Source organism: Equus asinus, chromosome 8, assembly GCF_041296235.1.
Source record: "Equus asinus isolate D_3611 breed Donkey chromosome 8, EquAss-T2T_v2, whole genome shotgun sequence".
Classification (NCBI taxonomy): Eukaryota; Metazoa; Chordata; class Mammalia; order Perissodactyla; family Equidae; genus Equus; species Equus asinus.
The window spans coordinates 78025192-78046253 of NC_091797.1; the positions used below are offsets into that span (position 1 = coordinate 78025192).

The following is a 21062-nucleotide window of genomic DNA, read 5'->3' on the forward strand; positions in this document are numbered from 1 at the left end:
AAGCTCGAGCTTCCATTTGATAATTATAAAATCGGTAGTTTGTGATGGGCCGTAATTGATGATTATACTGTCGCTAATAGCAGGCCTGCCAGCCTGCGTGTGGGGACATCTCGGTTTCACGCCGCCGCCAAGCCGTGAAAGCCAGCCCGGCGTGGGGCGCCACTCACGAGCTCTCAGGGAGCTGACACAAACGCGTGTGGGGCCCGTATTGTGTTGGATAAAAAGTGTTCGTCGATGCCGACATTTGGAAACACTTTGTTCCGTGCCTTGTTTTTAGCCTGGGAATAATTACAAATGTTAGAATGAAATTGCAGGTGTTTCTCTCCCCGCCTCGTGCTCCCCCAGCAGACGCATCTCGCGGTCCGAGCCCGGCTGGGTTTCCGAGGCCTTGTCCTCCCTTTGTCAACGTCCCAAGGGCGGGTTGAGGGCCAGGAGGGTGTCTGTCTGTCTGTCTACTTGGGGGGATTAATGTCACTGCCCAACTGAGTTAGGGACCTTAAGCCCAGCACCTACATTCACAGAGGGGGAAACTGAGGCTCAGAAAGGAGGCGTGACTTGCCCAAAGGGGAACAGAGACACGAGGCCCCAGCTGACAGCAGGAGCCGGGTGGGCTCACTGCAGGTCCAGCGTTTCCCGTTTCCTGCTGTTGGCCTCCCAAGACCGGTGCCGGGACCTCTGGGGCAGACCCGGGTCTCTGTCCCCTCCCCGCTGGGTCAGTCGGTCAGTCAGGAGACCTCCACCGAGCCTTCCAGGGTGGTGTGGGCCCCGGGAGGGTGTCCTTCTCCGTCACCCCTTCTGACTCGGGGTTTTGTTTGAGCTCGTGGTTCGGGAGGGTTTGCTCAGAGAGCCTCCTCGATTCCGTCCTCTCTCGCCCATCCACTTGCTGGCGTTGGGGCGGTGGCCGCCCCTGACCCGTCCTGGGCTGGCCTCGGAAGGAGGGAAGATCGCAGCCGTGGCCGTTTCAGGATCATCTCGTCCTTCATGCCCCAAACCGTGGGGTGTCCTTGACCCCCGTCTTTTCTCACCCCCTCCCCACAGCCACTCTGCGTCCCCCAGGAGCAAACCCTGGGGCTCGAATTCAGCACGGACCCAGAACCGGAGCACTTCTCCCGACCTCCGCTGCCACCACCCTGCTCTGAGCTGCCCGCCCTGCTCGCTTGGACTATGGCAGTGGCCACCTCCCTGGTCTCCCTCCCCCCACCCCCGGCCCTGGCCATTCTCCACACCATGGCCAGAGGGATCCTGTTAAAGTGTAAGTTGCATCATGACCCTCCTCTGCTCAGAAGCCTCAAGGGGCCCTCATCCCCCTCGGAGAAAAAGTCCAAGTCTTCACAGAGGCCTCCAGGTCCCTCCCCTGCGCTTTGCCTCCTGACCTCCTCTCCTCCTCTGCCCCTTCACTCACCTCCTCCCACTACACTGGCCTCTTTGCTGTTACTCAAACAAGCCAAACACACTTCTGCCCCAGGGCCTTTGCACCTGCTAGTCTCGCTGCCTGGAATACTCTTCCCCCAGATCTTCACACTACTCACTGCCTCCCTTCTGCAAGTCTGCTCGACTGTCCTCTTCTCCCGAGGCCTCCTCTGGTCCTGATAGGCAGCAGACACCCTGCCCCCAGACTCCCAGCCCCCTCGCTGCTTTCTGTTCCTCCTTGCACTTGATCCCTTTCTCACTTTCTGTACCATAATGTGTGTCATTGCCCACCTCTGCCTTTAGAGTGTCAGCCCCACGAGGGTTCAGATTTGGGTCCATCTTGCCTGGTGCCAAATGCCAGGTGCCTGGAACAGCCCCATCTTGAGGAGATGCTCATTAATACCTGCTGGGAAAGTAAATTTCTTGGACATCTGTGATGGGTCAGGCCCTTTGCGTACATTATCTTATTTCATTTAAAAAGGCCGGTGCCTGCCCCCTGGGTGCTCGCAGTCTGGTTGGGGAAATGGAACAGCATCCAGACAAAAAGTCAGCCTTGGTGCGGGCCGGCCGTCATCAGATGCTGACTGACAGGTGAGCCTGGTGCTCAGTGGAGTTCGGGACGGCCGTGTGGACCGAGCTTACAGCATCCCTTAAACAGAGCACAGGCACCAATAGGGGTGCCCAGGGCTTTTCCAGATCTCGCTAAGGAGGGACGCCACATCCCCTGGTCTTCTCCTGCTGTGCAGTCCACCCGACACACAGATGGTGACGCTCGTTCTTCGGGAGACATCTACTGAACGCTGACTGTATGCGCGGCTGTGTGAAGGGGACGTGCAGGGAACAGACAAACCCACCCTCCCCTGCCGGGGCTCAGACCGAAGAGCTGACGAGACCCAGAAAGAGAAGGCTTCTGGAGCAGACAGGCCTGGGAGTGACGCCCGGGAAGGGTGGCTGCGTGCCTCACCCCCCTGGTGCGTCCCGTGGGAACTGGCGGGGGGACAAGTGTGGCCTGCCGGGAGGGGGCTGGCTTCCAGAATCCCAGACCTCTGCTGTCAGACAGCTGCTTTCCCCCTTTGGCGTCTGTCACAGAGTCCCTATTAACACAACCCTTGGTCACTCCTCTTGGTAGAAGGGCCCCCAGCCCTCCGGCTCCTCCTGCTCCCTGCAAAGCAGAATTTTAGTCCCTGAGAAGGGAAACTGGATGGCTGCTCTAGGCTGGGTTGCTTTTTAATCTCTTCGTGCCTCAGTTTCCTCATCTGTAAAATGGGGGTGACCATAGAGCCCACTTGTTCTGGTCAGCTCAGGCTGCCGTCACAGAACACCACAGACCACGCGGCTTATACAGCAGAATTGTGTTTTCTGATGGTTCCTGAGGCTGGAAGTCCGAGCTCAGGGTGCTGGCAGGGTCGGCTTCGGTGAGCGCTCCCCTTGGCTTGTGGGCGGCGCCCCTCACCGCGTCCCTCTGTGCGCCTGCGTCCCTGTGCCTCTTCTTCTCCTTGTAAGGCCACCGTCCTCTCGGATCAGGGCCCCGCCCTCATGGCCTCATTGAACCTTAATGACCTCCCTGAAGGCCGGTCTGAGTGCAGTCACAGTGCAGTCAGGGCTGCAGCATGTGGCTCTGGGGGACACGATTCAGTGCGTGGATCAAGTGGGTTAATGCACATAAAGCACTCAGCACACATTTGGGGGCCTGGGGACTGGTGCCCTGGGACATGCACATAGTGGGTGCTCAACGAACAGCCCTGCCGCTGCTGCGGGAACCGAGTCCCTGCCCGTGCCGTCACGGCGCAGGTGGAGGCGTTGGGGCGTCTGGGGGAGTCTAGACGCTGGACCTGCGGCCCCGGAAGAGGGGGCCTCAGAGCCTCGAATCTGACCTCGTGGCTGGCGCCTGAGGATCCAGAACAGGGACAGGCGGCTAACACATGAGTTCTGCCATGTCTGGTCAGGATCCAGAACTGTCTGGGGCTGGCTCCTGAGCTGCCAGGACGAGGCCTCTCTGGGACCCCAGGCGACGCTCCAGGGAATGCCCCCGAGGCCTCCGGGCCCAGAGGGGGTCTCCGCCTTCTGCCCACCTGGCCGGGAGCCCGGCTCCACAACAGCTAAAAAACGGGAGTCAAACTCTTGTTTCGTACTGAAGCCCCGACATTAAATTGGACTTGTCACTCACTCGGCCACATCAGTGATTGATGGCAGCGAGAGCATCAGCGCTCACCTGGACACCGCGGCCCAGAAAGCACACCGTGGCGGGGGTCAGATCCTGCGCGGGACGGGGTGCCTGGCTCCTCCAGCTCCTTAAGACGTTCCAGCTCCTTCCGCAAGCCGCCCGCCAGAGTCAGTCCCAGGTCGGGGTTAGAAGCCTGGCTTTGAGGTCCAGCTAAGCTGCTCCGATCCCCGCTCCCACACGGGTGGCCTTCGCCCTTCTGTGCCTCGATATCCTCTTCTGTTAAATGGGCACTAACACCCTGTCCCACGCAGAGTTGTGAGGAATAAGTGAGTTAGTATGTGTCCAACACTTAGCGCAGTGCCTGACACAGAGTCAGTGCTCAGTAGTCACTGTTATTATTAATAATAATAATGTCAAGTCAGCCAAACAATGTAAATGTCATCCCAGGGATCGCTCATGTAGACTCTGACCCAGGCACTGCACTGGCTCAGACCCACTCTGACCCACTCCCTTCACTCTGAGCCCTGTTCCACGCGGCCCTCAGGTCTCTGCTCCCGCAGCCTCCGCGAGCCCCTCACCCATAACCCGCACTCTGTGCCCCGTTCCTCTCTGGCTCTCCCCTCATTCTTCTGGCCCCTCTCCGCACCCCACCTGCCCCCGAGATCTGCACACCGGAGGCAGAACCAGGCCTCGGAGGCATGGGAGGCCCCCGCCGTCCTGGGCTGCCTGCTTCCCGCCCCCCCCAGACCTCCTTCCTCCCGTCGCCTCCTCAGAGGTGCCCATTCTCAGGCCCTCTGAGGGCCACCTCCTCTCAAATCCCCATCAGTCTCCGGTTTCTCCCAGAACTCCTGCCGCATCAGATGCCCCCAGCCCGTCGCCCAGAACCCCCATGCCCCAGCCTCCCGGAGCCCAGGACAGTGGCAGAGGGAAGCTGTTCTCGAAGTGTGTTCCACAGAACCCTCGTTTCAGGTTTATCCTCTGAAGAAAGACGTTCCATAGTCACGCGCACTGGGAAACCCTGGGCTGAGCTGAGGTGAGGAGCACTTTTTCCTGCAGCTCTTGCCAGGGCGTCCAGCGTGCTGGTACGTTTGGTACATGCTCACGGAGGAAGCAGGCGTGTGCAGGCCTGACCACAGGTCCCCCGTCGCACGCCTGGGGCTGAGCACACTTTGAGAAGCACTGGTCTCTGGGCGCACGTCTGGGCCGTGGAAGGGGGGGTTCTGAGTGTGGATACCCGCTCTGCCGCTAAGCAGCTCTCTCCTCTTGGCCAAGGGGCTCGGCCACCCTGACCCTCAGTTTCTTCCTCTGCGGGATGGGGCAGTGACGCGGGTGGGGCTCTGGTCTTAGACGCGTTGGGGGAGATTTCAAAGATACGGCCCTGAGCGCAGAACAAGGCTGCCGCTTCCGGAAGCTCTGCCCTCGGTAATGAGCTTGGCGCAGAGCATCCTCGACAGCCAGGAGCTCTCGTCACCGGTCGCTCAGACGGCCTGCGGATGCTCAGCCGCGAGGGCCCCAGACTGGCCGTTTTAACCGTCGACAGACAAGAGCTGGGCAGCGGGAGCAGACTTCCGCCTCGCTTCTCGTGGAATCAGCTCTGCGCCTGGCATTTTCATCCTCGGGGGACCACACACCTTTCACCCCGCCTTACAGCGGGCGGTGCGAACGCCACGTGCTCCGTCAGACGCTGAGCTATTTCTGATGCAACCTTCTTGGTGTCTGTGGCTGGCGGCCGCCTCCTCCTCCACCTCCTCCTCCTCCCCCTCCTCTTCCTCCCCCTCCCCCTTGCCCAGATGGCCTTCCAAGATCTGCCTGTCACAAGCCAAATCTGTCGTTCTGGACACTTTTCTCCCGCAGTCATGCGGGCCCCGCCATGCGGCAGAAACACGTGCCTTTCATTTCTGCCGAGCTCACCTGTTCTGGGCAAGTGGTGAGAGCCTTAGCGCTGCAGGCCTTGCAGAGGCCTCCCGTGTGGCGAGCAGGATTTCCTGCCGTATTGCAAAGCTTGTTGCCGACCTCCACGGGCCGCGTTGCTCCGTGTTAGCTCATTTCTCTGGCAGATGGGGCGTAGTCTTCCCACTCGAGGGATGGACACACTGGAGTCAAGAGAGGCTGAAGGACCTTGGGCCCAGCACTGCATCGGGCTCCAACACCATTAGACCTGGCCTTCTAGAAACAGACAGGGTCATCGCTCTAAAACGAGACTGGACGAGGCAGGACACCCAGGCAGCTACCGTCTTCAGGAGTCGCATTTGCCGCGGGAAGCCCTAAATCTGAACTCATTCAAACCGAGGGCCTTTGCAGGTCGGTTTTTGGTCTCTGCTTTTGAAAATATTGCCCAGCTGTTAGATGAATCTCGAAAGCAGAGGTCAGCAAACTTTTTCTCAAAAGGGCCAGAGAGTAAATATTTTCGACTCTGCAGCCACAGCTGTGCAACTCGGCCATTGTAACTGAAAGCAGACACAGACAGTACATAGAAGAATGGCCTGGCTGTGCGCCAAGAAAACTTTATTCACACAAACAGGTGAAGGGCTAGATTTGGCCCAGGAGCCGTTTGCCACCCTCTGATCGAGACCAGCACTGTCCAGTAGAAATAGAATGCAAGCCATATATGTAATTTAAAATTTTCTAGTAGCTACATTTTAAAAAGTAAAAAGAAACAGGTCAATTTAATTTTAATAATATATTTTATTTAACCCAATATGTCCACAATGTTATCATTTCAACATGTGGTCAATGTGAAAAATTACTGAGCTATTTTATAATTCTTTTTCATCCTGAAGACCTAGAAATCCTATATTTTACACTGACAGCTCATCTGAATTTGGGATAGTCATGTTTCAAGTGCTCGGTGGCCACGACACTGGACAGCGCAGCTCTGCTGGGGGTGACTGATGTCACAGGGCGACAGTCACACAGATGAAGTATGCACGTGACAAACTGATAAGCACGTGAACAGAAAGTAGAGGGTGCTGTAGGAGGGGAAACCTGAAAGGAATCTTCCAGCACTTGTCCCCACCCCTGCCCAGAGTTCCTCTTCAGAAGTCGATGGGACATTCTGATGCCTTCCCCACACCCCGGTCACCACACGTGCTCCGCATGGACGGTCGTGAGATGCCGCACTGCACGCTCTGCCCGCTGGTCCTTGGTAATCTCCCTCTAGAGACCGCGGGACCGATCGCTGTTGTTGTTCTGGCTTTTCTTGGGCCCCAGGTCAGCAGCCCCTGACGTGGTGCAGCCTAGCTGGCGTCTGAGCCACGTCCACACTGGCTGCGATGGTTTTTCTCTCCGGGAGAAACGGGCCAGAGTCTAGATTCAGAACAGTAATTTGAAGCCCAGACCTGGTTGAATCCTGTCTGCCATTTACTTCCTGGGTGACCTCGGGCAAGTTGCCTGACCTCATCTGTACGATGGGCGTCGTGACGGCAGCAGCCTTCTGTGATGGCGTGTCCGTGGAGAGGGATGGTCATGAACAGTAAGAGCAGCCGGCACGTGGTCAGTCTGAGTATTGTGTTTATTAGGTAGTATTAGCCCATCAGGGATGCCCCCCAAACTCTGAGTTAATTTCCCCTCCCATTACTCTGAGACCCCAAGGTTTGCATCCCCTCCCCCCGGGTTGTGGCTCCTCTTGGGCGTAGCCGTGTCCCCAGAGGAGGAAACTGTGCCCTGTCCATCTCAGCAAAAATAAAAATCTGCCCGCACCTGGTGATTTTCCCCTTTGCCTAGATTCTAGAACGTTCTTTCTGTCCGCCACCATCTTCCCCTTCTCAGGGAGACAATTCCTGATGTTCCACCCACCACCGTGGGTCAGCCTCCCCCGACTTATACCTTCTTGAGCCCCTCGTACTTTTCCCTTGAAGCGTCTAACACTTGTAATGAATGAATTATCTGGGGATCTGCTTTCGCGTCGGTCTCCCCGCTGGACCGTGAGTCCCGTGACGACGGGCCTGAGTCTGCATCCTTCAAGCTGAGTCCTCAGCCCATGGTGCTTGGCACATAGCAGATGCTCAGGGAATGTTTGCTGAGTGAATGAAAGATTGTCCTTTACCGTGGAAGGTGAGAGACCTCGCTGTCCTCAGAGTAACAGCGAGAACTGAAGCGGCCTTTGTAACTGACCTTTTTAAAATCACTTGCTCAACGTCCGCCGTACATTTCTCTCCATCGCTCTTAAATAACGAGTTGAATATGGACCTTGTAAAACCTTCCAGCCGTGCTGTCCAACAGGAATAAATGTGATCCGCAGAAGAACTTTTACATTTTGTGGTATCTCCCTTAAAAAAGGTAAAAAGAAGCAGGTGAAATGAATTTTAATACTAGATTTTATTGAACCAGAATATACTCAACGTTGTCACCTCAACATGCCATCAGTATAAAAACCGCTGGTGAGCTCTCGTGTGCTCTTTTCTTCGGGCCGAGTCTTTGAGATTCGGCACCCTCACACCACGTCCCGATTGGTCCTCGCCACGTTCCAAGGCTCAGTAGCCGCGTGGGGCTTGTGGCTGCCATGTTGGAAACCTTCGAGGAGCTGCTGTGATTTCCAGATTCCTCTTCCCAGAGTGCACTGCTGTGAGGGGAGGTGGGGGCCTTTCTCAGCTGGTCTTCCTGAGACACCAGAGGTGAGCGGAGCTGCCGTTTATCACCCGGCTCCGGGCAGAGCCTGTCCAGTAACGGGCAAGAAGGAAGGGGTCGGTCATACCAAGAGGGGACGTGTCTATGAGACTTAAGACATGCCAGGAGTTTTGCAAAGGGCTTTCCATGTCTTAACTCACATGATCCTCCCACAACCCTTTGGGGGAGGTTGGCATATTATTATCCCCATTTTACAGATGGGAAAGTAGAGGCACGGGGATTGAAGAGACCTACCTACCCAAGGACACACAGCTAGCTAGTGGTGGCCTGGCTCCCGGGCCTCTGCCTCGGTTGGCCGCCTCTGTGAACGGACTGTCTCAGAATTGGTGCCTGCCATTTCTCCAGGTTGGTGTCACAGGCAGGACCTAGAGTTGGTGGAACCCACTTGGATTTGGTCATTCAACGAATGATGGTGAGCACCTTCTGTGAGACAGCGCGCTCACAGAGCTTATTCCAAGGGGAGGAATCTGTTAACAGACACCCCCTCAGTTGCCATCATTGGGGGTCGTAAGAAAAGCTCAACCCTGAAAGAGGATGATTGACAAGTAGACACTGCCAGCAGATTCGTCATTTGGGAAGTTGGCCCCCCCGGGGACAGGTATGTCAGTGCCAGGGAGCGTAAAGCTCATCCTGTCCAAAGGGAGATTCCCAGCCCAGCGTGTCCTCAGGGAGGTGGGGATGGTGGCCTGTGGGTGCCAGGAGCTCACTCCAGCCATCTGTGTGCCGGGGAGGCCCAGGGCTATGCCAAGGGGACTGCCACCAAGAGCCAGGATCAAGGCCTGTGGGGCCAGAGCTCGGCACTCGGAGCCAAGAGCAGAGGGAGGAGATGGTGCTGAGCCCAGATGGGGCTCGCCGGAGCGCGTCTGATGGAGTCTCACTGGCAAAACGACAAATCCACGAGCAAGAGGACAGCACGGGAACAGAGCTCTTCCTGTCATCTGTGTATTCGTCAGTCAAGAGGCATTCATTGAGCGCCTTTGGTATGCCAGGAGCTGTTTCACCTAACTCTGTCACCCTCGATATTTGTTGGAGCTGTTTATATCTTACAAGAGCTTTAAGAATTTCTCCTTAAATTTCAGTGGCGAGAAATATTCCCCAAATGTAAACTGGTGCAGCCACTATAGAAAACAGTATGGAGAGTTCTCAAAAAATTAAAAATAGAAATACCATACGATCCAGCCATCCCACTGCTGGATATTTATCCACGCGAATGTGTGAAGACACATGCACCCCTACGTTCATTGCAGCATCATTCACAACAGCCAAGACTTGGAAGCAACCTAGGTGCCCATCAAGGAACAAATGGATAAAGAAGATGTGGTATATATACACAACGGAATACTACTCAGCCATAAAAAAGATGAAATCCGGCTATCTGTGACAACATGGATGGAGCTTGAGGGTATTGTGCTGAGTGCAGTAAGTCAGAGGGAGAAAGTCACACACCAGGTGCTGTCAGTCCTACGTGGAAGATAAACACACAGACACAGAGAACAGACTCATGGTTACCGGAGGGGAAGGGGCGGGTGGTGGGCAGAAGGGGTGAAGGGACGCATGTGTATGTGGGGGATGGAAGCTAGACTTTCGGTGATGAACACGATGCAGTCTGTATAGAAGTCACAATAAATGATGCACACCTGAAATTATGATGATGTTATAAACCACCGTGACCTTAGTTAAAGAAAAGGAAAAGTATCCGCCAGATGCCAGATGTGTCCCTCTCTCCCCACAGCCTGCGTGGTGTTTGAAGCTCCAGCCTGGCCCTGTTGTAACAGGAGTAACGATACCAGCTGTTCATAAGATGCTGGTGCCAGGCCTGGGGCTCAGCGCTTAGAGGCAACTCATTCGATCCCCACAGCAGGCCCAGGAGGTAGATTCTGCTATTTACCCCCATTTTACAGATGAGGAAACAGGATCAGAGAGGGCCGGTGACTTGCCCAAGGTTCCCCAGCCGGGCACAGTGGAGCTGAGGTTTGAGCCCGGGCTTCTAACCCCATCCTTTGAACCTTTGTCTCCTCACCCTCTACCCCGCTCTCCCACGTTTGCACACGTAGAAAACTGTCAGATTTGCTTGTAGACTCATGCGTGTTTACACGTGACCCTTTCTCTTGTTGTCTCCAAAGGTGGTGGCTCTTAGCAAGAGAAGCCAGGAGGCCGAGGCCGCTTTCCTGAGTGTTTACAAGCAGTTAATTGAAGCACCAGGTAAGAAACGCTTGGGATCCATGATTGACTCATTAATGATGAGAAACTGCCATTACGTGGGGCCTCCTCCCAGTGGGACTGGGAGACGGGCCGGGCCCTCCTGGGTGGGGGTGTCTACACCCAGTCTGGTGCGACACGTCCCCACACAGTTGCCCCACCACCTTCCGACGTCAGCCAGGGAGCTTTGGGGGGCTCCTGGCCAGACGGTCCACATGGACCTTCCTGCGGGCAGGGCCTCGCCCGCCAGAACCCCATCCCATTGGCAGCAGAGGGCGCTGGAGGAAAGACCTCAGAAGTGTCCCCACAGTGCAGCTAACTCAGAAACTTGATGTTCAGCTAAAGCCAAACCCAAAAGAAAACAAAACTATGTGGTCCTATTGACATAAAACACAAGGACAGGCAAAAATGTATCTGTCAGCACTATTGTCAGTGGCCAAAGAGGGGAAGCAACCCAAATGTCCATCAGTGGATGGAGGGATGAGTAAGATGTGATCCATCCGCACAGTGGAATGTGACTCGGCACTGACACCTGCCACGACGTGGATGGACCTCGGAGACACGCTGAGTGAGAGAAGCCGACACAAAGGTCGCATATGTAGGATTTCATTTATAGGAACTGCCCGAAACAGGCAAATCGGCAGAGATAGAAATCGGATTGGGGGTTTCCAGGGGTTGGGGGAGGGGATGGAGAGTGACTGCTAAAGGGTGTGGGGTTTCTTTTTGGGGGATAGAAATGTTCCAGAACTAGATAGAAGCAGGGCTTGTACAACATTGTGAATGGACTGAATGCCGCTGAATTGTTCACTTTAAAATGGTCAATTCTGTGTCATAGGAATCTCACCCCCGTTGATTAACCTGTGCGGTTAGCCGTCGGGGGGTGGTCCTCGTGGAGGGGCGATCTCTCCTGGGAGGGGCCTCTGTGGCTGGAGGTGCTGTTTCCTGGCGGGGTGTGGATTATAGAGGGTGACAGTTTGAGAGCATTCAACCGTGTACCCAAGACATGTCGATATACTTCTATAAAATTTCTCCCTTCCTTAAAATGACCCATCCTCTGCCACCTTCTCATTTACTGACTCAGAAAAGGGGGCCCAGAAAGGTGTGGTGATTTGCTTCACAAAGGTGGAGCCGGGAGGAGACCCCGCTGTGCTAACGCCCTCCACCCAGACAGCCCCAAATCCTTTCCCAGACCCTTCCATGCAGCCGCGGGCATGCATGCCGTCGGGGGTGCCCAGGGCTGGGGGGTTATGAAGAGGAAAATGAGGTCTAAGCCGGGCCGTGGAGAAGGCACAGTCGTTTATATTGGACGTCAAGGTCGTTTGTGGGAGCTTTGCATTTGGGGTGGGAGGTTCCGCCCTCCGTCTGTCCCGGGCAACTGTGGTGGGTTGGATAACGTTCTCCCAAAATTCCTGTCCGCCTGAACGTCGGAACGTGACGTTATTTGGAAAAAGGGTCTTAGTTAAGGATCTCGAGATGAGGTCATCCCGGGTTTAGGGTGGGCCCTAAATCTGATGACAGGGGTCCGTACAAGAGGAGAGGACGCAGAGAGACCCGGGGAGGAGGGCCGTGTGAAGACAGGCGGAGGACGGAGGGGCGCGGCCACAAGCCGCAGGACGCCTGGGACACCAGGCGCTGGAGGAGGCAGGCAGGACCCTGCCCTCAGCTTTCAGGGGAGCCCGGCCCTGCGGTACCTGGATCTCAGCCTGCTGGCCCCAGAACTGAGAGAGAACACACCTCTGTGGCTGTAAGCCGCCCGGTCAGCGGCACTCAGTTACGACAGCCCCAGGAGACCAGCACCACCACGGTGGCGTGAGGCTTCCCGTCAGGCACACGGGCTGGGCAGGGAGGGACGCCGTCCAGCCTCTTGCTCAGAGTGTGGTCCGTGGGCCGGCACACCGGCTTGGCCTGGGAGCCGGTCAGCCGTGCAGAACCTCAGGCCCACCCCAGGCCCGCCGAGTCAGCGTCTGCACCTTAGCAAGCTCCCCAGGAGCCCTGAGAGCACGCCAGGGTTTGAGAAGCCCTGGCCTGGTGTAGAAGCTGGATTTGTTCCATCCCCTGCGTCTTACAGGCCCCAAGGGAACAAGCCAACCGGTCCCCTTCACCACGGCACAGAGAGGTCGAGTCTGCCGCCCGAGGTCTCACAGCCAGGGACAGATGTGGACAGATGTGGCTCAGGTCTCGGCACGTTCACCACATATTGCCAGAGTGTGTGCTCCACATCACAACTTGGTTCCACTCAGGAGGCTGCGTTGGCTTCCTGGGGCTGCTGGAACAAACCACACAAACTGAGCTGCTTAAGACAGCAGGTATTTATTCTCCCGCAGTTGTGCAGGCCAGAGACCCAACACCCACGTGTGGCAGGGCCACGCTGCCTCTGAAGGCCCCAGCGGAGGACTCTGCCCTGCCTCCTCCAGCTTCTGGGGCTGCAGGGGTCCTTGGCCTGTGGCCACGTCATCCTGTCTCTGCCTCTGTCGTCACACGGCCCTCTCGCTCTGCGTCTGTGTCCCAGGTCTCCAGCTCCTTCTCTGTAAGGACAGCAGTCATTGGCTTGAGGGCCCACCCAGGTCATCCAGGATGACCTCATGTCCAGATCCTTGACTAGTTACATCTGCAAAGACCCTTTTGCCAAACAAGGTCGCCATCCCAGGATCCAGGCCTTGGGACGTGGGTGTGTGTGGGGCCACCACCCAGCCCGCTGCAGAGGTGTCTGACACCCGCCCCGCCCTCCGGGCCTAGCTCCAGGATGCCCACCTGCACGGCCGTGTGGGTTTCTGCATGAGAACGCTCTGGCAGTGGGAATGGCTGGAGCTGGGCAGCGCAGCCCTTGGGCTCCATGCTCCCGAGAGGACGTGACCCCGAGGCACAAGGCCGAGGCAGCCTGTGTCTACAGCCCAGGTCGTTGTCACCCTCACTGAGGACCACCAGGCACATGGCGGAGAGGCCCCGTTCCTTCAGCCTTTCTGCTTATAATGTCTCCACTGTCATCAGAGCTATCTGGAAAATATTTGGAAAAATAAACCGTCTTATTTGCCACCTTGTTTCAATAGTTTGGGTCTCACGGTCACAGCAACAAATGACATTGGAGAGTGACCCAGAACAGACCCAAAGACGCCGCCCAGGAGTCCCCACACCTGCTCCTCCTCCAGACCCTGTAGTACCCGCCTATGGCACCAGGGGGCAGCACTGAGGGGGCTCGGTTTCCCGGGCTCAGGGCCAGACCCGCGAATCCTGTGTGTCCCACGCACTCACCTGGTGACTGCAGGGGGATTAGCTCCCCTCCCTGAGCTTCCGTCTCCTCTGAAGGAGGAGATGAGCAACTCTCGTCATCCTGTGTGTCTGGCTTCCCCGGGGGAAGTGAGGGTCTCCAAGCCAGAGGCTGGGTCATGCTAAAGCTTCTGTACCCAGAACCTGGTACACAGTAGGCACCTAATAATTGTTTGTTGAGTGAATTAGAAGTAAGACTCGGATGCAGAAAAGGGACGAAGGGTAATTTGAACACAAAGGTACTTTTCAGCTAGAGCCCTCTGCTTGTCACGTGTTTATTTACTCAGACAGCCTTTATTAAGTGCCTGCTGTGTGCCCACACTCACTGGACACTGAGAACCTAGCCGTGAGCCCGCAGACGCAGGCAGGGGTCCCGTCCTCCGGGAGCTGGCACTCTCCTGATGGAGGGACCAGATAGTCGCTCGAATAAGCTGTTGTCTCAAGTCCAGGGGAGCGCCAGCCAGTGTAGCGCTGAGGGGAGGAGGGGCTTACAGCCCGCGTGGAAGGAGGTGTCATTTCTGGGGTTCACTTGGGACCCTCATCTTTCCGGAAAGAGGCCTGTGAACACAATCACAGGGCCAGGACCGCAGTGCCAGCCACGGACAGTGAGAGCTCCCACGACCTGCGTGGAACTTTCCGGAAGGTCCTCGTGCCCTCTTGCCCGTCTCCCCAAAGGGTCATTCCAGACCTGGTGCCGACCTCACGCATCTGATTTCCCATCTCTGCTCCCCAGAAATGGGGGGTGGCAGGGGAGACGGACGTCCCCAGCTGTCACCGAGCCGGAGGACGAGGAGCCTTAAGTGATGGAGACGCACCGTGTGAACTGCCCCGTGAGGGGCTCTAACTCATTTCCAAGACATTTAAGAATAACAGAATGTTTTAATGATTTCTTAGGGGAATTAGGAAGACGTATTTCCGTTCTCATTAAATTTTATCCTCAGACACAGGAACCAAATGTCAGAAGTGGTTCTGGTGTGGGAGCGCCCCTGCTCGCCGCGCCCCCCACGCGCCCCAGCCCCTCGCGGAAATCACACTCCAGGAAAATTCGCCAGGATGCGTGCTCTCCTGTTGTCGTATTTCTTGACAGGCAAATTATTTGTCGAAATCACCCCCCTACACCCCCGCCAAGCCACACAAGTCCTGATTCAACATTTTCGTTTTGAATGACTGCTGCCAACACAAATCTTTGGCAGAAAAGGCAAGATCGCGTGATTGCTCAGCAAGTATTTTGATAAGTGAGCAGCCTGTATGTCTGTAATTACGAAAGAAAACCGTAAATCTTCGGGATATTGTTCACACAGATGCGGCGTGAAGTGAGAAAAAAAGCAGGACGACGTGTTAAAAGCATAATTAATGTCATTGTTGTGGAGGATGATTTGATTTAAACCTTTCTGACTTCTGTATCGGTGACGGCTCATTTCTTTGTCGCGCTCGGAGAGGCGCTAGGGACCGACCCCAGCGTCAGAAAGCTGACTCGTTAACCAAGTGATTAGTTAAAAGCAAAAAAAAAAAAGAAAAAAATGAAAGGAGGAAAGAGCGAGTAAGAGGGCAGGCAGGGGAACATCGCTGACGACGGAAGAAAGAGAGGTGAGTGCCCCCAAAATGTTTTTTCTGCTTTTCTTTGGTTTTTAAGAACCCGAGGCGGGAGATGACAGCGCCTGACAGGTGCCTCTCTCCCAGCTTTGTCTTTCGGAAAGGAGTCAAAGGCCGGCGGCTTCGGTGCTCGAGCTATGGTGGCACACACGGCTTGTGGGACTCGGCTTGGTGTTCTTGAGCTGTGTGACCTTGGGTAGGGGCCTCAACCTCTCTGAGCTCTGATTTCTGTGTCTGTAGCTGAGGGATAATAATAGAACCTTCTCGTCGGCGACGTGAGGATTCGATACTACGTGTGAGAGCCTGTGGCAGGGTCTCAGCAGCAGCCCGCTGCCAGGCTGACGTCGGGACAAGTTATACAAGGTGCAGGCGTGCACTATTGATTCCACAAGGTTCTGCCGGTTGTCAAGGACATGGGGTGAGCGGTTTGGGCAACAGGGTTACTGAGTCTGTGGAACAGGAAAATGCTTTAGGGCGTTTAGGGTTTTTAAATATTTCTCCCCAGTTATGGAAGTTGCATATGCGCACTGTCAGATTCAGAAAATAGAGCAAAGCAGAAAGGAGGAGGGAAAGGCAGTGGGGCCGTCTCGGCATTTCTCTTTTGGATCTTTTCCCCTGTATGTCTTCAAAACGCTCACTCCCTCTGCCTGTCCCGTTTTGGATCCTTCTTCCTTTCACCCACCACGAGCACCCGTATTTCCCTGTGTGATTACAGGTCCTGGGTAACTCTGCTCCGTCGTGGGTGGCACCTGGTGTGCTGTGCTGAAATTGACTGAGCCCCCCTCCAACGGTGGGCATTTAGGGTGCTTGAGGACACACGGCTTATTGCTGCCATGCTGTAGTTCCGAGGACGAGGAAGAAAACTTGGGAAGGAAAATATGTTGTAGCCACATATTGACCACAAACCCGGGATTGTGGTCAAAAAGAATAAAAGTTCTTTTTTTCTCCTTGTTGACTTATTTTGCATGCCTTCATTTGCTAGTTACACTATCTTTTCATATGTTATGAACTATTCATATTTCTTCTTTCATGAATCACTGGTTTGTGTATCCTCAGCCCAGTTTTCTATCAGAGCGATAACTTTCTTGTTGATTTGTAGATGCTCTTTGTATATGATGGATTTTAACCTTTGTCCTGGTAAACACGTTTCATATTTTCTCCCCTAGTTTGCCCTTTGTTTCTTAGCTTTGTTTATACAATGTCTCTTGTCTATGGCACATAGCAGGCATTCAAAAATATCTGCAGAAAGTAGGGCATCTTACCAAACCTTTGCTTTATGGCTTCTGGATCTTGTGTCATGTTTTAAAAACCTCTTCTCACCTGAAGGTCAGGGTTGGGGTTTTTTTTAGTACTTTTGCGATCTTAATTCTTAAAGATTTGATTCCTTGAACCATCTGAAATATATGTTGAGGGAAGTAGTGAGGGAGGCTGAGTTTAGCTTTGTGTTCGTCCCAAATGGCTGGTTCTGCCGCCACCTAGTGGCTAAGCCCCCTTCACGGAGGAAATGCGGATCAGGAGAAGCCGCTGTCCCTGGCTGCCCTCACCCCTCCCTTCCGCGGGGCTCAGGGTCTCGGGGTCAGGTCTCCCCAGAGACGGCAGCGCCTTTAGAGGCGGCCGTTTCCTGCCTCGCCTTTGCCACTCCGGGTCCTCTGCCGGGAGGCCCTCTCCCCACGGCCCCCTGTGTAAGTTCCACTTTTGCGGACAGCCGAGCACTGGGAGAGGAGTGATGATAGCGGCCGGCGGGAGGCTGGTACCCAGAGGCGCTCCATAGACGGCTGCTCCCTCTCAGGAGCGAGGACAAGCGTTTCGCCTGTGGCTTTGCATCAGCTCATTCTCTGAGCGCCTGCTAGTGCCCACCCTGTGGCTCGAGTCCTGCCTGCCCTCGGGACTCAGAGTCCAGCAGGGCCAACGGGACCCAAAGACAGACGCCCAGAACGCCCAGCAGAGAAAGGGCTCCAACTCGGGCCGGCGAAAGGAGGCGCCTCAGAGAGGGCAGCCTGTGAATCTGGTTTTAAGCATGAGCTACCATCCTCTTGCCGGGTCGTTTCTGGGGTGCTTCCTGTGTGTCCGGCCGTGTGCTCAGCCCCTTAGAGAAACAAGTTCACTGATCCCCACAGCCCCCTGGAAGTGGGGGGGGGGGGTACTGCCATCCTGCCCCATCGTGCTGCTGAGGAAGTGCAGGCTCAGAGAGGTCAAGCCGCTTGCCCAAGGTCACACAGCAAAGAGGTGAGGGAACCTGAATCTCGACCCTCAGTTCCTAACCCAGATGCAGGATTAGTTTAAAAATTGAAAGGGTTTGGACCAAACCATTAGAGACTTCCGTTCTAAAAAGAGTGAAAACCAGTTAAGGGTCTTTGCTGCCAGTACAGAAGTTCTCAGCTGAGGTTCTAGGCTGGGAGTGTGACCCCCTTGCAGAAGTGCAGACATGTCACCCGGAGGAAGAACGAGTCACCGCTCACTAGCCAAGAGCTGCTGGTCCTCCTGGCCTGGGGCTCCAAAGCCTGGGGCTTGTGTCGAGGGGAAACAGAGTCACGAGCTCCAGACCTGGGGCAGAGCGGTGCCAGGAGGAGCACCAGCAGGCCTCCAGGCTGAAGGGCCCTCCCACAGCATGGGGCCAATCCCCATTCTGCCCTTTGCTTCCCCTATCACACCTGACTTCTCTGAGCCTCAGTTTCCCCACTTGTAAAATGTGGGTAATGATCTCACCTACTTATAGGGCCGCTAGGCGGGTTCCATAAGAAAGGAGAACACTTAGCATGGTGTGTGGCATAGAGTAGTAGCCCTGTGCAATTCATTCAACAAATATTGAGCACCTGCTGTTTGCCAGGCACTCTTCTCCACACAAGGGCACAATGTTAAGCAAAATAGACACGGTCCCTGCCAGCCTGGAACTTTCTGTGCAGCTCAGCATGTGGGAACTTTATTTTTATTGTAATAGACATGGGTTTGAGTCCTGGCTCTGCTGCTCCTTGGCTGGGTGACCTTGAGTAGCTGGCTCTACCTCTCTGAGCCTCTGTTGCCTCCTCAGGAAAAGCACGCCCTCCTGGTAGCCCTGGGAGGATTAAGTGAGGTGAAGACCGTAAGGTCCTCAGCTGAACGGCCAGCGTGTGCTAAGTGCTGAGTAAGCAGTGGCTGCCGTTGTTATTGTTGTTGGTGGTATTATTACCAGCACCCAGTGCCAACAAGGAAGACCCTCTCCAGCCGCTCTGTGCCTGCTTAAGCCAGGAGAGCCCGAGGCAGCCGCCCCTGGGGGGAGACGGGGTGGGCGGACACCTGGCTCAGGCTGCGTGGGGGGGCCCACGCCTCATCTGCTATGGAAAAGTCAGGATTGAAGGATCAGAGTTGGTGTCGCCGCCGCCCCCACGGGCGCCCGGAGCCGGGCCCAGATGGGAGAAGGCTTCTGTCTCCACGACGTGTTGGAGGGGCGCACGCATACTTCTGCATATATGTGTTTCTAAACAGCCCCGCGGGCAGCCTTGGCGGCTCTGGCTTTCCTAAAAAAGCTCGGCGCCTGCTCTCCTTCAGACGGCCCGGTGCAAGGAAGGAGGCCGCCCCTCCTGCGTCCCGCTCGCCCCGCAGCGCAGACCCTCTGACACCTGTGCCCGCAGTACGCGCCAGCGGTGGAGGGGATGGGCGCCCGGTGCGGCCTGAAAGTATTACCAGCTGTCCGGTCCGCTGGCAGCGTCTCCAGGGGGTCAGGTCCGGTGTAACCAAAATGAATGTCATTCCGTTAAGCAATTTGTGTATAAAGAGCAGGTGGATGTCTGAAAGACAAAGGCGTTCCCCTTGCCGACTGAGTGCCCCCTGCACACCCTGTGGGACCTGCCACCTCGCACGGTTCCTGTTCCATCTTCCGTGTGTGCCCACGTGCTCGGTTATCCAGAGGCTTTGTTGCAGTCAAACGCTTCTGATTGGAGGGCCCCTGTTTTGGGCTTTTTTATTCAGGTTGGATCTCAGGCCTTGTGGTTCCCGCTGTCGCTGCCCACATCTCCACGCCGCCCATCTGTGGGGCAGGCACTCAGGGCTGCCCAGGGCTCCGGGCAGCCACGGGGCTCGGCCCAAAGGTTTCCAGGGCTGGACGTGCTGAGCTCCCTGGCTCCAGACAGGAGCTGCAGGGCGTCCTGGCACCTCTCCTGATACCAGGATGTGAGGCTTGCCAGATGCCCGAGGGCGACCCGGGTCGCTCTGGAGATTGGGAGCTCCGACCCGGGTCGTTCTGGAGATTGGGAGCTCGCGTCCCCAAGTGGGGTCAGTGACCTAGGGAGCAGCCTGCTGTACCTGGCACAACACTGACACTTCGAACACATTGGGTGCCAGGTGTCGCTCTCTGCTTCCTTCCAGATAAAGTCTCGCTCAGCATCTCGGAGGCCTGTAGGACACCTGTGAATCTCCCTCTGGCCACGGAGAGCCGGCCTCGGGCTCCAGGTCCTGGGCAGGCGGCAGGGTCTAACTAGAACTTAATATCATCAGTTTCCTTGTTTGTTTGTTTGTTTCTTGGTGTTTATTTTTTTTCTGTTCATTATACGGGATCTCAATTATCTATTCACAATAGTGAAACAAAATATTCTTTTAAAATATATTTAAGTTAAGAAACACTGAGTCCTGTAAGGACAGATGTCAAGTTGGCGGTGTCTCGGGGCAGGTGGACACAGCAGAGGTTGTGCGTGAGTATGCCCGCATCTGGTGTCTGGGCCCCACTGAGTTGGAATTCTTTTTCTCACGTGGTGACCTTGAGCAAGCAGCTTCCCTTTGCTGGGCCTCAGTTTTCTCATCTGGAAAATGGGGGTGATAGTGGTACCTCACGTGGTTGTTTTGATGGTTAAATGAGATATAAATATGTGCAAAGTGCATGACGAGGTGGGGAGTGTGTGTCAAGAAATGTCAGTTTCCTGGAGCTTTTGGCTCAAGATGCTGGGTCAGGGTCTCATCTGCCCCATGCCCCAGCCTCGCAGATGTGGGGACCCCATCTGCTCCAGAATGGGTGGTAGCTGGGATTTTGGGGCTGAAAACCAGAAACTAGTGTTTGGAGGGCTGGAGCCTGCTCTGACCCCAACCCCCACCCTCGGCAGCAGCGCCCAGATCAGCCTGCAGGGAGCGGAGGTGAAGCTGGCACCAGGAGTCACCCGGCGTCGCCAGCCTCTCCCCATGTCCTCATCGGTAAAATGGGTTAGCTGTCACGAAGATGGAGCTAAGCTGTGTTTCTGGGACAGTAATTCCAGGGGATTGGTCGGGAGGGTCCGCCTCCCTTCCGTGGTCTGAAGGGGCTGTTTGTCCTTGCACCTCCTGTGTCTAGATTATTCCCCCATCTGGCTCCCTCATTCCCTTCGGGGCTCTGCTCACATGTCCCCTCCTGCGAGAGCCTTCTCTGCCCGGGCTGCTTCAGCTAGCACCGTCCCCCGACGCACACCCCGGGCCACTCTCTCCCCAGAGCCTGCTGCATTCTTCTCAGCCCCTCATGCCATTGGTTTATTTGTCCCTTGTCCTTCTCTGCCTGTAGAATGTCAACCCCAGGAAGGCAGGAATTTCCTCTTATCACCGCTGGGTCTCCAGGGCCCAGAAGCTTCCGTGGCACACAGCAGATGCTCAGGAAATATTTGGCAGCTGAAGAAGTGGCACCCGCCCGTAGCGGATGCTCGGCGAAACACCCCGAGGGGTGAACGGCTGCAGTCGAGACTGTTCCTGCCGCTGCCGTCACAAAGGACCACAACTTCATAGCTTCAAACTGTCCCCCTTTTTGAGCACCTACTATGTGAAAGGCCAGAGCGGGGTCCCCCGAGAGAAGGGGGGACCGAGGAATGAAAGCAAG

The 21062-nt window shown here is 55.7% G+C and overlaps 1 protein-coding gene across 5 annotated transcripts in view; it reads left to right on the plus strand.

Annotated features, from left to right (window-relative positions):
- Nucleotides 1–21062, plus strand: part of CUX2 (cut like homeobox 2) — a 238762-nt gene that overhangs the window by 173573 nt on the left and 44127 nt on the right. For all 5 annotated transcript variants that reach the window (XM_044775877.2, XM_044775879.2, XM_070516036.1 and 2 more), the window contains exon 4: nt 10324–10402. In XM_044775877.2, coding sequence (XP_044631812.1) covers nt 10324–10402 — 79 coding nt within the window. The remainder of the gene's footprint in view (nt 1–10323; nt 10403–21062) is intronic.